The sequence below is a fragment of the Diadema setosum genome, chromosome 1 (assembly GCF_964275005.1).
Source record: "Diadema setosum chromosome 1, eeDiaSeto1, whole genome shotgun sequence".
NCBI lineage: Eukaryota > Metazoa > Echinodermata > Echinoidea > Diadematoida > Diadematidae > Diadema > Diadema setosum.
The window spans coordinates 19,731,145-19,747,003 of NC_092685.1; the positions used below are offsets into that span (position 1 = coordinate 19,731,145).

General features: G+C 40.1%; 1 protein-coding gene across 1 annotated transcript in view; it reads right to left on the bottom strand.

Annotated features, from left to right (window-relative positions):
• Positions 1-15,859, bottom strand: part of LOC140234649 (TOG array regulator of axonemal microtubules protein 1-like) — an 80,446-nt gene that overhangs the window by 30,099 nt on the left and 34,488 nt on the right. Inside the window, 6 exon segments of the mRNA XM_072314685.1 lie at positions 3,905-4,200; positions 10,118-10,154; positions 10,157-10,348; positions 10,536-10,784; positions 12,430-12,685; positions 12,688-12,731. Of these exon segments, the coding sequence (XP_072170786.1) occupies positions 3,905-4,200; positions 10,118-10,154; positions 10,157-10,348; positions 10,536-10,784; positions 12,430-12,685; positions 12,688-12,731 (1,074 nt within the window).

Sequence of the window (15,859 nt, forward strand, 5' to 3'; positions counted from 1 at the left end):
GTGTTTCTACTGAGAATCGTCCTTCGCGTCACCACGCATCGACCACCTCAATAGGTGGACGACGGAGCACCTCGCATCACCCGGCATCGGCCACTACCCGATCTGTTTCTACTGAGGAAAAATTTGAGGTGTCACCACGCATCGGCCGGCATCGGCCGGCATCGGCCGGCATCGGCCGGTATCACCACACATCGGCTGGCATCACCTCGAATTTTCGTCGCTCAGTAGAAACACGCTCTAAGTAATCCCTGGATTGATTATGTCGACCAGTGAAGGACAGCTACTCACTTTCAATGAATAGTGTGCTGATGGCAATCAACGACACATGCACAAGCAATGATGACACTGGGGCATGGCACAAATTATCTGCATGTCTGTCATTATCATCCATCATTCATTATCTGCTTGGGTACATGGCTAATCACATCAGATGATGATGCAAATAATTTAGCCACTGACAACAAACTCCATGACTATACATGCTATACATTGTGTTGCATCACTGATCATAGTCAGCAGTTACAGTTCAGTAAAGAGTGTAGATTTCATCCTTGTGTAGCAGGAAAATAGCAACAAAATGACAGAGAAAACAATTTACACAAACAAGGAGAGCTAGCGATGATGATATGGTGAAGAATTTGGGCAAAGAAAGTGATATCCTGGTGGTCTGCTTTTCCACTTTTGTAGGTTAAAAATGTCTGACATGTCATCTGAAATATGCTGGAGAACCCTTTAATTTTGTCAGTTCATTAATTCTAGTTCCTCACTGGCTGGATTTTGACAACCTCTGCATTACTCTTCATGCCTCTGAAGCTATCATATCTAAACATGAATATACCTAACACAATTTGATAAAAACACACACATAAAAATTCGGGGGAAAAAAATGTCATTCAAAAGGCAAAAATACTGTTTGGTAAATGTATTTCATTTATTTCAATCATCACAAAACATCCCCTTGTCCTGGAAAGAAAAATTCCTCATCTCTTCTTCAAAAAGAAAATATAAATAGGAGAGCAATTAATGCCATCACAATTTTTGTCTGAACCAAATCATACTGCTGTGAGTCCAGTTCTTTGTGAAGACTAGAAATCATTGATAATCATTCAAAATTCTTACACAAGGCTCAGCAATAGCAGTGGCCCAGTGGCCAAAGGCCACTAAAAATTAATGTCGGGCTACCAAAAAAAAAGAAAAAAGAAGGCTATCTTTTGGTGGCCCAATTGGGCAGCTAAAATTCAAACTGAATTTCAATATATCACATACTTTAGACCACGTAAATTTCCACTAAAAAACCACTAGAGAAAGAAGTTAGTGTCCCGGCCTGCCTTATGTCACTGCATCTGTTAAAAGTGCAAAATTCTATACTGAGAAATGCACTTGGTGGGCAACCCTTTGTTGAATCATTTAATAGGGGACTGTGTGTACCCTTAATTTCAACTCACACACATATGATCACAATAAAACAGGAGTTCTCTCTAGGACTAGAGCTTCGGTTATCACTGTCTGAATGGTAAAATATATACACCATAAATGCATAATACTGATAAGACAATCCATAAGAAAAAAAAATATGTGACCCAACCCTTGAAACTCTCTTTGATCACTGCAGAAAAGGAAGAATAGCAGTAATTGTATTCCTCCAGATAATGATATAATGCAATTTCATGTTACCATAGGAACAGACATTGAGTAGAATAAATCTGCGTACAGGAATCAGTTTAGAATGTGCACTCTCTCTCCACAAGTGCAGCACTGTTTTCTTCTTCAAACGATGACATACATGTAATGTAATTGCTGTAACCATGAGAACAGACATTGAGTAGAATAAATCCGCGTACAGGAATCAGTTTAGAATGTGCACTCTCTCTCCCCACAAGTGTAGCACTGATTTCTTCTTCAAACGATGACATACATGTAATGTAACTGATGTAACCATGGGGACAGACATTGAGTTGAATAAACCTGAGCACAGGAATTAGTTTAGAAACTCCACCCTCTTTTGACAGGAATAATTTCTACACTGAATCTTCCAAAGATGCTCTCTCTTTTTTTTTTTCCTTTTTTTTTAATGTAACTGAATTCATCCTACACCACTCGCAACTACACAGTACAAGATGTCAAAGGTATTTTATCGGTTAGTAGTTCCTAGAGGGTGAAGGAAGCTGACAAGTTCTTTGCTTCCAGCATCATGACTATATCAGTTAAATGTCCTGTTTACCTTTGGGAGCAGTGATTTTAAAAAATCTTCAAGATATCACATTTGATGCATATGTGTAGATCTGTTGTATCACAAAAGGTCCTACCATATAAATTTTTCGCAATAAAGCCTAAACATAAGGAGATATCAGTATTTTTTCTAGATAAATTGTAACTGTAAATGGTTTAGTCTAGAAACATTTTCATCATAACTGCTGTTCACATTTTGTGTATTTAACAATACTGAACATCAATTATAAGGATTCAAATTTCTACAATGGTTGTCTCTATCCCCAACTCACATTTTAGAACTTGTTTAAAGAACTAATGCTGGGTTTTTGTTTCATCTGCAAATGGTAAATTATGCCTTTAAGGGGAGGGGGGTGGGGAGGCAGAGAGGGGGAAGCACTCTAGCCTTGCTGATAAAACATCGGCAGACAGAGTCACATTAAAATGGCATTCTGGGGACTCTGGCATGCTGATCAGAGTATTCAGTTTGTTTTCATTATAACAGCTGAGGATGCACAGACAGACAAGGCTACTGGAGATACAGATAAATCAGTATGAAATATCACTTTCATTAAACCTCCATTGGAAGTAGATGAGTATAAAGAAAAAAAGGGGGATCCTAACGCCCCTCAAAGATTATGGGAGAAATCAATCTGAAGCATTTCAGATTTCACAATCTCCCCCACCCCCTTTATTAACAAAATTGTCTCTCTAAATTTTCTTGATAATTCATGGTCATGTCCAACAAAAATGTATCAAACTTACAAAGGGGAAAACACTGAAATGAACAACTCCACTGAATGAAATTAGAAAAATTAAAAAAAAAAAAAGCAGCTCAAAGAATTGTCAGCAAAATCTGACCCCCATCCCCCCCCCCAAAAAAAAGATAATGCCACAAACTATTTACCTTCACTACACACTTCAACTCCTTAATAGAACAGATTTGTTTTTCTGTTCATTTGTTTATGCTCAGTCAATTTTCTGACTAATTATATACACGATGTAAGTAATAGCTTCAAGCTACATGGACAAAATTTCAGAAAAGAGATTTTGCATACTTCAGATTTTGCTCTGGTATCACATTGAAACAGAAATCTACAAAAGGCGAGATAATTTTGTGTCTAAGTAACGTACTGGTGCACACATTTTGATACAGCTGTTGAAGCCATGCGACAGACTTTGCTTGCTGTGGTTGAGCATAATACAACATTTGTGTATGAGCAGTTTATAAAATGGAATCTGATTCTATGCCAACATGTTGTATGGAAGTTGTATGGACATGAAGATACCAATGAGCATTCAAAGTTCCAGCTGATTAATCTACATCATTCAAAATGAAACTGTATCTTACTCTATTTAATGATTAACTATTTCTACTTGTGATTAAAGAAAAAAAAGGCAAATTAAAAGAATTGTTTATAGGAATACGATAGGTTATCTTCTACATGATGAGGGTGAACAAATTTCCTCTTCCCTACTCAATGGCATGAAATATGAGCCAAATCAAGACTTCTCTCACATATATTACTGAACAATGTTGCCCCTTCCCACTCCTCCCTCCCCCCCCCCACCCAAAACCAAAAAATAAAAATAAGAACAAAATAAATAAATAAACATACAAAAAACAAACAAACAAAACAAACAAACAAACAAACAAACAAGCAAATAAAAACTCCAAAGTATCAAAATTTCTTACCTTTGGTTCTTTTCCTGTCCCTTGGATTTTGTACCCTGCCACTGTGATGATTCTCTGAGGGATCCACATCTCTCTGATTTCCAGCCCGCCCGCTCCCAAAGCCGTGGCCGATGATGCTCACATCCGACGTGGCATTGTCGCGGAATGTGACCCCACCTGCGGGATTGAAGTCGAGGTTTGTTGTCACGGCAGCCTCTGGCCTGGGGTCGCTGGAATTGCGCCTTGACCCTTTGCCTGAGTTGGCTCTGGCCATTCGTGGCTTGGAGCTGAATGGAGAATCCGTGCCTTTCTTCGAGCTGAAAGACCCACACAAAAGAGCAAATACGTCTAATTAGGTCTTGAAATAATCCATTCATCATTCAGCTATAAACCTGAACAGTACAATTGTACTGGGATGGAGAAAATTAACAAGAAATGGAATTGAAGAGACAGGAGACATCTCATTTTGAACACAACCACATGCATATTTTATAGAGCAATTTTTGTTTCTGTCTTTACAAAATTCGTTCCCTAATTTGTATGAGAAATGAAATGAAATAAAAACCCTCCTCTGCTCCTGTCAGAATTCAACATTTACTATCACATTAATGATTTAACTACAATATCTAGCCAGAACCTCTGACATCCAGTAAGGATGGAACACACATTGCTTTCTATGGCAATATGCTACCACAGATCACATGACTATTGCTGCCTATCGCTGCCTAGGAAACCCTTTCCCGGCAATTATTGTGTGCTTTCTAGATGCAAACAGTCCCTGAACACCACTCAAGCGAGACATATTGGTATCATGTTCTTACACATGCCTGAAAACCAGGACTGGCACCCTTTGTAGGTCAAAATTGCAGTGATACACTCTTAAAGAATAAATAAAGAAATAAAATGAATAAATGAATAAATAAATAAAAATAAATAAATAAATAAAATCCTTCGATAACAAAATTATGTTTTAGTTTAAAATGTCAAAAATTGGACATTCTAAGCATGCTACAGCATAATCTAACGGAAAATAAATCTAAAAATGTTATTTTCTTCTTTTTATGAAGGATAAACATGCTAAATACATAAAAACATGGAAGTTGGCAGTTCTGAAAAAAAAAAACAACAAAAAAACAACTGACCCTTCATGTAGACTCATGCAGCTTTTGGCTGTTTGCACACATTAAAAAGGAGGTGGCATGTAACAACAAAGTCACATTGGTGAAAACAACTATTTTGTTGCACCCAGCAGATGATGCTTAGAAGACCAAAGACTCTTTGCTCTCTGTCTGGGGTTTGCTTTAAAATTTCTCTGGTCTCTTTTTCTCATCTCCCCACATTTACAGTATCTCGTACAGGATGAGAAAACACACACACACACACACACACACACACACACACACACACACACACACACACACAAGGTAAATTTTCTCATGCTAAGAAACCTCCTTTCAACCTGTAGAGGACGGTTTGATTTTGCTACAACGCGCATTTCCCATAGACTCTTGCCCGAGTATACTAGGGACTCAACGGGTTGAAGCAATGGGACCAGTGTCACTGCTGCTGTGTTCAAATGATGGGAATGAAGCCCAGAGGTGCTTTGCCTCTCTGCCGAAGAAAATCATATTACTCCATGACGGAAGCACACGTTTGATACAACTCTCCCACGCATATATCAAATTGCCTCTGTCAAGACAGGCGAAGAGAGACAGAGGGAGAGATAGGGAGGGAGAGGAAGAGAGGCAGAGTGAGCCAGAGAGAAGAGTATATATGTGTGTTTGCTTGTGTGTGAAAGTCACAAATTCTGCCTTCATCAGAAACAGATTTCACGGAAGTGGACTACCCCACAGCACTCGAGTGACATTACCTCACGATGGCAAAATAATCAAATTGGTTTTGAATTAGTGAAGAGAGCTCAAAGCAGCAAAATATTGAAATTCAAAAGCATTCAATTCATTCTTTATCAATAATTGTCCCAGTACACCTTGTCCGGTATGTCAACCATAACAGATTCAGTTAGATGCAATTCAGGAAAACGAGTTCAACAAGTTTTGGCCTTTCACTTTCCCATCACTATGGGTCTATGGTTCTGGTATTACATATTTTATATATGATAACAATTCCACTGGATTCTCTCAACCATAAAATTATTTCCCAAGTTGAGATACAGAGTATCAGCAGTTTTCTTTTAATACAGACTCTGTCAATCAATTCAGATGGCAGAAATAACAATCCCCAATTCATTGGTGGGTGTGTTGTTGTTTGCTTGCTTTAGTTTGTTTGTTTGCTGTTTTTTTTTTTTTTTTTGGGTGGGGTTGTTTGTTTTTATCAAAAGAGTAATATATGATATCCCATCCATAAAACATTACATTTAATGCATGCAAGCACTGTTGCATGATGATACGTTGCTTTCTATCTGCAGTATATCATACAGCGAGTAGGCTGAAAAGGTTGATGTGCTTTCATTGTATTCAGCTTCTTCTCTTCTCATATAACATCACAGTGAAGAAGGCTGGAAGGATGCTCTCCTGGGAGCCGAGAATAAACAGACATTCAAGGCGCACACCCTTAACTCCATCACTACCATTGGCAATTAGACTGCAAATATATGAGCAGTGTTCCTGAAAGGTTAGACCAGAGAGAGAGAAAAAAAAAAAGAAGAAGAAGAAGAAAGATATGTATTTTGGAGAGTCAGTAGCACTCTATCAAATACTCTGAAACAATAACAGTGATATTCTGAAAACACTCAAATCAAACATGTAGCTGGTAGACTTGATCACGAAACTCAAAAATGTTGAGTTCCGGTAAGCACGGTAAAGATATCAGCAGCCTTCCCTTGGGATGGAGAGAGGGAGAAATGGAAGAAAATGTCATTATGAATTTACCTGAAGCCTAACCATGCACAAAATACAACCTGCCTGGGAAATGGCAGGAAATTATGCTTGCCCCGCCAATCCAAGCAGAAAGCTACAACAAAACTGCTTCTTCCCTTTCCCAGCGTGCACGTCTAAATGTTGCCTAACCCCTTCAGGCCCATTCAACTGTCACACAACTGATATCTTCTGCAGTTTGGTAGCCAGTGGTAAAGACAGGCTTAGTTAAGAGGTGGATGACATGATACACCCTCTGCCCCCATACAAATTATGCACACCTAGCATCTCTGCATGGCTACATCTGGTATGCTATCTCCGACTTGTTAAGTTGATAAGGGGGAGGAAGGCAATCTTTATTGTGGGGGCAAAAATGTTCAAACACCTAATACTTTCATCTTTGTCTTAAATCCTATAAAATGGAAAAAAAAATTCCCCTCGCCCCCACCCCCCCCCCTCAAAAAAAAAAAAAAAAAAAAGATGAAGGAGGCGTGGGACACAACATATTAAGAAATAAAGGGTGGAGGGATCAATTGGTATTTAAACCTGACAAGCTTACTCATTCTTTCCTCTTTTTTTTTTTTTTTTTTCCATCCACAGATCTATCACTTCCTGACATTTCAATTGCAGGAGGCAACTTTTTATGAAATGAGAACTCAGTTCAATTTTTTTTTTTTAACTTTCCGAATCTCTTCAAGAAAGGAATAGCTAGGTTCCCTTCATACTGTGCCCAAAGCTAAACCTATTTAACAAATAAACGCTAAGCTTCAACTGCAGATTACATTTCCTTCAAGCTTTACATCAATTCCTCTGCGCCTCACTATCAATCGAAAGTATCAGCGCAAATAAATAGCCCCAGTGTTGACATTCATTTCAGATTACGGTCAAACGATGCATATCTGTGAAATTGAGGCACCAGCGGCACAATGTATTTGAGAAGGGCGCTTTCCAATTACGCAGTCTGGGGCCTCTTATCTTTCGCAAGCTGAGCCTAACTCGTCACGCATCCAGCCCAGTAGTGAAAGTGGAGGAAAGTTTGCATAGCCCACATGCAGAATGAGCCTCCTAGAGAGAAGATTTAGCCAAGCGCATTCACACCAGCAAACAGTGGATAGCAGCGCTATCATGCGCTCCTGCAGCCTGATGCGATGCGTGTGTCACGCGCATTCACAAGCCACAATCCCTCTGAGTGAAAATGGGCAGCATCTAATTTCATTCCTTGTGGCTTTTCTGGGAAGGTGGCTTGCGGTAGAAAGTGCAGCGGGAGCAAAGCAACTAAGATGAACAATCTTTCCTTTTAATGTGTCAGCAAGAAGGACATTTACCTATCAATTTACATCTACCTCAAATTAGTTCTCCCCTGTCTACCCCCAGATATATTCATGTGATCAATAACTTTTGAGCATTGTGTCTCTCAATATAAAATTCATTGCACAGCAGGCTTTCCATCGGACCAATGAACTTACTCTTTGCACGAGCAGAAAGCAAAAAGGTAGAGAGAGAAGAAAAAAAAAGGAAGAGAAGAGAAAGTTAACCAATTGACAGTTACATTATTCCGTGTAAGATGCGGCATGATATTCCCCTATTGGCAAAGATTTGACTCTACAACTATTTAGTATCATGACCAAATTTTGATTTCTCCTAGTTATATTTTGTCATCTATAGAGTGCAATGAAAATATGAAGACTTTTAGTGCATAATAAAATGATACATCTATTTTGATAAACTTGAGATAACTGAGATTGAAGCGGTTTAAAAACAAAAGAAATAAATTCCCTATATCTAATAATCTTAATTTCTTCAAAAACATTTCTTGCTGTGCAAGGAGTGCATTATCACGGGAAAAGATCTTTTTCTTTCTCAATCTGATGATGTCTACACTTGAAAAAACTTTGAAAAATGACATATATCTGTTTCTGCATTCAAACTCTCCATATGTAGAGAAAATAGAGCATGGATCCAGTGTCTTAACCAGCCGAATTTACCGTCTACTTTGCCTCAAAGTCATATATTTTGACCAAGGACTATCACACTTACGTATATGAGGATATTTCAAACACAAAGCAGCCAACAAAATCGTGGCATTCATCACTGAAGCACAATCATATTAACCATTACTCTTGAACTTGTCAGTCCTGCACTGCTTTTTGACATATGGCAATGTTTTCATGCTGGACATGGTTTTTATCATTTCATTCTATTCTTACTTTTTTGAGGGTGGGGTGATATGGGGTAAGGGAAAGGAACATACCCAACTGTCATATTCATGTCACTTTCTACAACTCATTCTCAGTCAATATGATGCTAATTCCTTGTTATTAAAAAAAGAAGAAGAAGAAATTCCTCATCAAACCATCTTGTGGCATAGTGTTTATATTAGCATCATTTAAGTTTCTTGACCACAGGATGTACAACTTTTATAATAATACAAGAAAGAATAACACTTCACAAAGTGATTTATGTTGCAAGGGTATGTCTACTTTAAGACCTTTTTGAAGATATATACAAAACATGAACTGCAGTACAAATTAATGAAAAGTTACGACAAGCAGATGACACGCAAAGGAGACAGTTAGGGAAAAAAAGAAAAGAAAAAAGAAACTGCTGGCACAGCGTGGACAATCACCAAAGTGGGGTTCACCAGTGCAATCAAATATCTTCCACAAACATCTACAAAAAGGGAAATGTCGATGACACTACTCTATTTATGAGCATTTCCACACAAATCTCACTGCAGGGCAAACAAATGAATAGTAAAATTTTTTGTCCTCTGGAAATCACACATTGTCTCTATTTCCTTGTGACTATCTCCCCCCCCCCACCCCCCCCCCACCTCCCCCCCCCCCATCTTGATGTTACACCAATCCCCAGGCTTACTGATTCTCCACACCTCTGGCTATCCATATGAGTAGCTATTCGTACTTGATCATTAAGATAGAACACATCAGAAAGATGAAGAGTGCTTTCATGAGGCCCTGTTCAATACCCCCTGTAAATCATCCATCATCCGGTTCCTACATTCTTTTCATCAGCAAAATCACAGCCTCTCATTGTCCTAGCTATCTACTGATTTCCAGCCAGCAGGAATGCACAGGTCACATGGACAGGTCATGTGACTGCTATGCAGGTTTCCTTCTTTGCAACTTGGCTGAAGTGGAAAGTGTCATATTGTAACAACAACGCAGATGCTGAAGCAACACATGTATGACAAAAATTCACTTCACTTGCATCTCGCCATGTTACACACCCTATACAAATTGTCATCACGATGCAAATTACGGAATTGAAGCTCTGTTGGGGGGGGGGGGGGACGAGAGATGAACACAGATGCAGCACTACACCACAACTCCTCATTTCTCACCTCTGTCTCTTAATGTAGGTGATCTGTCCCTTCTCCGCCCTTCCTCCAAATCCATCCTACCGGTGGACTGGAGGCTGAAGATCCCGCTCTCCTCCAGGTCATGGGGAGGAGAATACGGGCTCCTGTAACCTCCACGATTGCTCCCACTGCCCGAGGAACGCTCCTGATCACGGGCCATCTTTGCAGCCCTCTTCTTGGCCGCACTGCCCCTGATGTTTGCAGAGATGACATCTGTAGATTGATACAGAGAAGTGATTTGTCAGACGACGGTCTTAACCTTATCATTGCCACAGGCCGGCACCATCATGGAAATAAAGGTGCCATATTTGAGACAGTGGTCCACGCAGGACAGGACGGGTGGACAGAAAAGAATTTGACTTTGCAAAACAAAATAACTCAGGATTTGAGGTAATAAGACTCACATCGGGCATCGTTTCTTCTTCGGTCCAGTTGGATCTGTAGCTGTTTGGGTAGGAGTCCCAGTCGTCATCATACTCATCCCGAGGACTGGTCTTCTCGAGGGGGACAAGGGGCGCCCGCTGCTGGCCCCTCCGGCCAGCAGACCGGGCCAGGGTGGGCTTGAAGGGGATGGGTGAGATCGGTGAGGTGCCCGCCGACATGGCAGACTTGTTTGGCGAGGGGATGTCATGGAAGTCGTGCCCAGAGTCTATGTGTTTGAGAAAACAAAAGCAAACGTATATAGACCTTGTGAATACACAGAGAAGTGGCAATACAAGAAAGCACTAAAACTGACTCTTTGTTCAGCTCCAAAAACAAGTAAATTGAACAGGTGCTTCACATGCAACATGTGAAGTGAAAACGTATGGGCCTAGTGTGCCTGATTGAGAAAGATGTTATGTTATGAAGCAAGAATCATGCATAAATTTAGCTGAATCTCAATTAGGGTAGGACCCACAAGCAACCTTCATACTTTATTACTTGTTTGCACTATCCTAATTGACACACGAACGAATTGGCATGTAATCCTCTCATTAATCAATTTCCATCACTGTCATATTCAGCAGCACACAAGTACCTCAAGCAGCAGAGTGGACTAGGAGACCAACTACTGCATACAACAATAGTCCATGGGGTTGGGATGCCAGAGTAATTACCAGCACACACACAAACACACATACCACAGTAAACAGCACACAGCATAATACACACAGTAGAGTAGCGAGCACCACAGAGAGAGAGATTTTAATCCATTTTACAAGCAATTATTTCATCTATTCTGTCCTTGAATGGCACTGGACCCTGTAATTAATTTGTACAGTCTGTAGAATATTGCGGCTTTCAATGTTACCGAGGCCCTGCTCAGCCATGGTCAACGATAAGCTTAAATTACACACAAACATGACTCCCAGACATTGTTTATCTATATAATCACTTTCTTGCATTCATCCCTGAAATTGTGTATTCTTTCCTACACTGGTCATTGAAGAATTGTAATCTAACATGCAAACATGTACCAGCATCACTAAGAGAAAGTCACTTCACAGACCTCAAAGAGTGTAGATCTAATGTGGATTTATCTGATTCAACCGGTCAAAATTTTCAGTTCACTGAAATTCTGATTATGAGTAGAACACTTCAAAAGAACAAAAAAATTTATTCTCTAGTGGGAGCAGGTCATGCATTTTAAATAAGACTGTCTTTCAAATATGAGTTCCACTTCTAATGCAAGTTCAAGACAACTTTCAAAACTCCCACACAGGGCATCCAAAAAGGAGAACAAAATAAGCAAAACAAAAACAAACATAAGCTCACTTCTAAGTTTAGTGATATCAAAGGGATTATGGCAATGTTTGCTGCAGGTTACGAAGACTTCACACTGGATTCCGCCCCCTTAAATGCTTTGAAACAATTACTGCAAAGTCCTAGAGTTTGTTGAAGAGTGTATGATTCTGCTCAGCACCTGGATTTTAGGCACTTTTCATCACACATGTGCCTAAAGGTAGCTGGGAAATCCGATAAAATTGATGATCACCCTCACTGCGTGGGTGCTGGGAAGATCAGGCAACTACCCTGGTTTTCGACAAGCAATTCACGCTACGGTTTTGCTTGTCACATGTGAAATGGTTCATCGACAATGGGAGCGAGAGAGTATGGCACATCACACTTTCTCAGAATGTCTGGCTTTGCTATACACACTTGCTCTGATGGTGTACAAAGAGAATGTTAACAAGACACAAAGAAAGCCACACACACATACACATCGTCATACTGTTAAATTGACCAAGGAGAACAGTTTAGAAATGAAAATAAAAATGGAATAAACTAGAATTATCACTGAAGGTGATTAATACCCAGGTTGAGGTCCATCTTCTTGCGGCTGCTGGAGTTGGCAGACACCCCATCGTCCATGCCGATGCCGGGGTCTGGCCACGAATTAGACAGGCTCATGCGGTGGATGCGCTGCTGTTCAGCTTCGTCCCGAGCCCGGGGCAGGCCCACGGAGGGCATGTGCTTCTCGCTGTAGGACAGCTGCTTGCGGCTGGAGTGCTCCACCTCCTCCCGGCTGTGCTGGTGGGAAAGATGGTGGGGCTTGGCATTGCCACTGCGTTCTTCGGGATGACGGCTGTGTTGCCAATAAAAGGGTCTGGACCACCTATATAATTTGGAGATTAAGAACAAAAAGAGAAGAAGAAGAGAAAACAAACAAATGTCATATATGTGAAAATGGAATGAGGTCTTGAGATCCCAATTAATAGGGAGCTTTAGATTTTAGACGCGCGGACGTTCAGAGGGATAAAAAACATGTTCTGAGCGTGCACAGAAGCGCGCATCAAGTCGATCTATTTTCAGCTTGCGTCGCCTGAGTTGTTTACTACGCGTACTGGCTATTTTTACGTCCGCACAGTTTGCAATGTAGAGAACTACTTCATGTACCGATCATATGGGGGCGCGATTTTATTTTTTAAACGTTGTGTCCCAGTGTAATCTAAAGCTATTTTTCAACACGACGCAGGGGAGAGGAGAACGTCCAGTGCACTCTCTCAAACGTCCGCATGTCAAAATTCTAAAGCTCCCTAATATCAACATTAAGAAGGTATGAAAGCTACAGGAATAGATGTACAATATGCAGATGATAAAGTATCACAAAAATGCAGATGATTAAAGTATCACAAAACTTGGTAAAAGTTGGATCAACTTGAGTTGACTTTCTGCAGCTCAGCTTTCTCAGCTAGCTTTCATGGTAACTTGGATTACTACAATGTACTTGAAATATGTGGCAGAAATACAAAGTACCAGTGGCTAATGCAGCTACAGTTGCCATTTTTGACACTTCTGTACTCAAAACAAAATGCTTTTTTTGTTTGGTGTTGTCCATTCACTGACAGTGAAAAGGAATCTGCTCTGTTTTCAACACACTGCTAGCAAATGTCTGCTTTTGAATAAATTGCCCAGCAGATTTCATTATATCAAATCTATGTATGTTCTCTCGGAATGAGGAGGGTTTGAAGACATAACTAGAAATATCGCTATGGTGACTGGTATGCCTCCGCCATAATGCATATTGATTCTCCTAATAGGTCTATAGTACATGTGGACAATGTGTGATTATATGTGACCCGCTACGACAAAATGATCCTAAAGTCGGGCGAGGTCGATTATTTGAAAATTGCATGATATAATCCCCTAATCTTTCTGCTTTAAATTGATATATAACACATTTTATAAAAATAATCGGCTGCGGAGATATCGACGTTTAAAAGAGAGCATGTCGAGACGTCTGGAAATCACTGTTTCGAGAAAAGCGCCCTAAAAAGTCTTCCTTTCGACGCAATCGCGATCAAGGACACGCACCTCCGGACAATAGAAGTAAGCCCTAGCAACCCCCGAAGAGTTCATTCAAGCACATCAGCGTCGGTGGTCTCCTCACCAACCAATCAGTGACCAGGATGTGAGAAGCGGCTGATCATAGCGCACCCCGCCCGCACGCACCAGTCGACTGGGCAGTGTGCGAGCTTCACGCTTCGGTTAGCAGCAAGCACCCAACTGACCAATGAGATCACTCTGGTCGTTGTTAGGGGCGGAACCTATCTGTGACGCTCAATCCAAATTTTCGAACCAGTTTCTGCTTCGTTGAAACACCAAAAACATGGCTCAGAAAAATGCTATTTTTTTCTTTCCTTTGATCATTTTGCTTCAAAATTTCGACAGATGATAGAAGACATGTTAGACTCCAATAATATATCAAAATCAGAAAATCGTAAGTTTTGACCAATTTTAATGCTCTGACTTCAAACTCGATTTTCACGGCTTTGACCGTGCGCGACTTAGGACCTTTTTGTTGTAGCGGGTCACATATTTTCACAAAATTGGCAAAATATTAAAATGACATGTTTGTCACAAATGTGTTGAATGTTCACCTTCCTTGATCTATGTTTGATGGATGAATAGGAGAGCATGTATTTGGGGATTTAAGAACTTTAACTTGACTTTGACCCTTTCATAAGTTTAGGCATTGAGTAATTTGCAAGGTATGGAGAAAAAGTGTGATTTCTGTATTGAGCAGTAAATCGTTATCATTTTCATCAAGCCTTTGACCCTAAGATTTATAGAGAATCACTGTCAGGCAGAACATACATAAATATGTACTAAGTTTCAAGATAACTTGAGCCACTTCCGAGATATGGAGAAAGAAGTAAGTTCAGCACTTTCACTTGATCTTTGACCTTTTGACCTTAGACCTTCTTGGCAAAAAAAAAAAAAAATCCCAGAGAATCTCTATTGGGTTATACATGCATACACCAAGTTAAAAAAAAAAAAAATCCTGCTGCCATTGCATAAATATAAGGGAAATAGTAAAATTTTGAAGTATTGCCCTTGACCTTTGACCCATGAACACCAAAGTCCCTAGGTAACCACTGCCAGTCAGTACATGCATATATACTATGTTCCATGAAGATACCTTGAACAATTTTCATGATATGGAGGAAAAAAGTGAAATTTTAACATTTTTACTTGACCTTTTGACCTTTGCCCTCATAACCCCAAACTTTCACCAGAGAATCTTAATTGAGTAATACATGTATACACTAAGTTTCAGGAAAATATCTTCAGGCATTGCATAGATATGGGGGAAATAGTGAAATTTTAAGCATTTGACCTTGACCTTTGACCTTGAGCATGTGCACCCAAAAGTTGATACATGTAGGCACAACTTCACCCCTAATACACATACATGCCAAGTTTCATTAGGATACCTCAAAAGGTTTTTTAGTTACGCTGTCCACAAAATTCATTACAAACGGACGGAAGGACGGACGGATGGACAACCCGAAAACATAATGCCTCCAGCACCACTTCGTGGCGGAGGCATAAAAACATGAATGTTTATACTGATCCCCACATACAATATAGTAGGCAATGTCAAGTATGTCAGTTCTTACTATGTTGTTACTAATGCTGGTACAAGAAGCCATTATGGTTTCTTGTATCTTGCAAGGCTTTTACACAGAACGGTGTTGCAACTGGAATACTTGAGCCTAAATGTGTATCCAAGAAGCAAGGTGATTGAATCACGACATAGGCTGCGTTTATCTAACTTGAGAGAGAGAATCACGATTTCAAACGCGTTTGGAACGGTGTTTGCAAACGTGGTTTGAAATGTGATTCTCGGGATGTCGCGTTTATCTAACCATCATACAATCGCGATTCGAGTGGTGTCACTGTGCAGCTGCTTTGCGCCATTTGACCCAGGAAGTAAAGGTCAACTGCATACCACCAAAC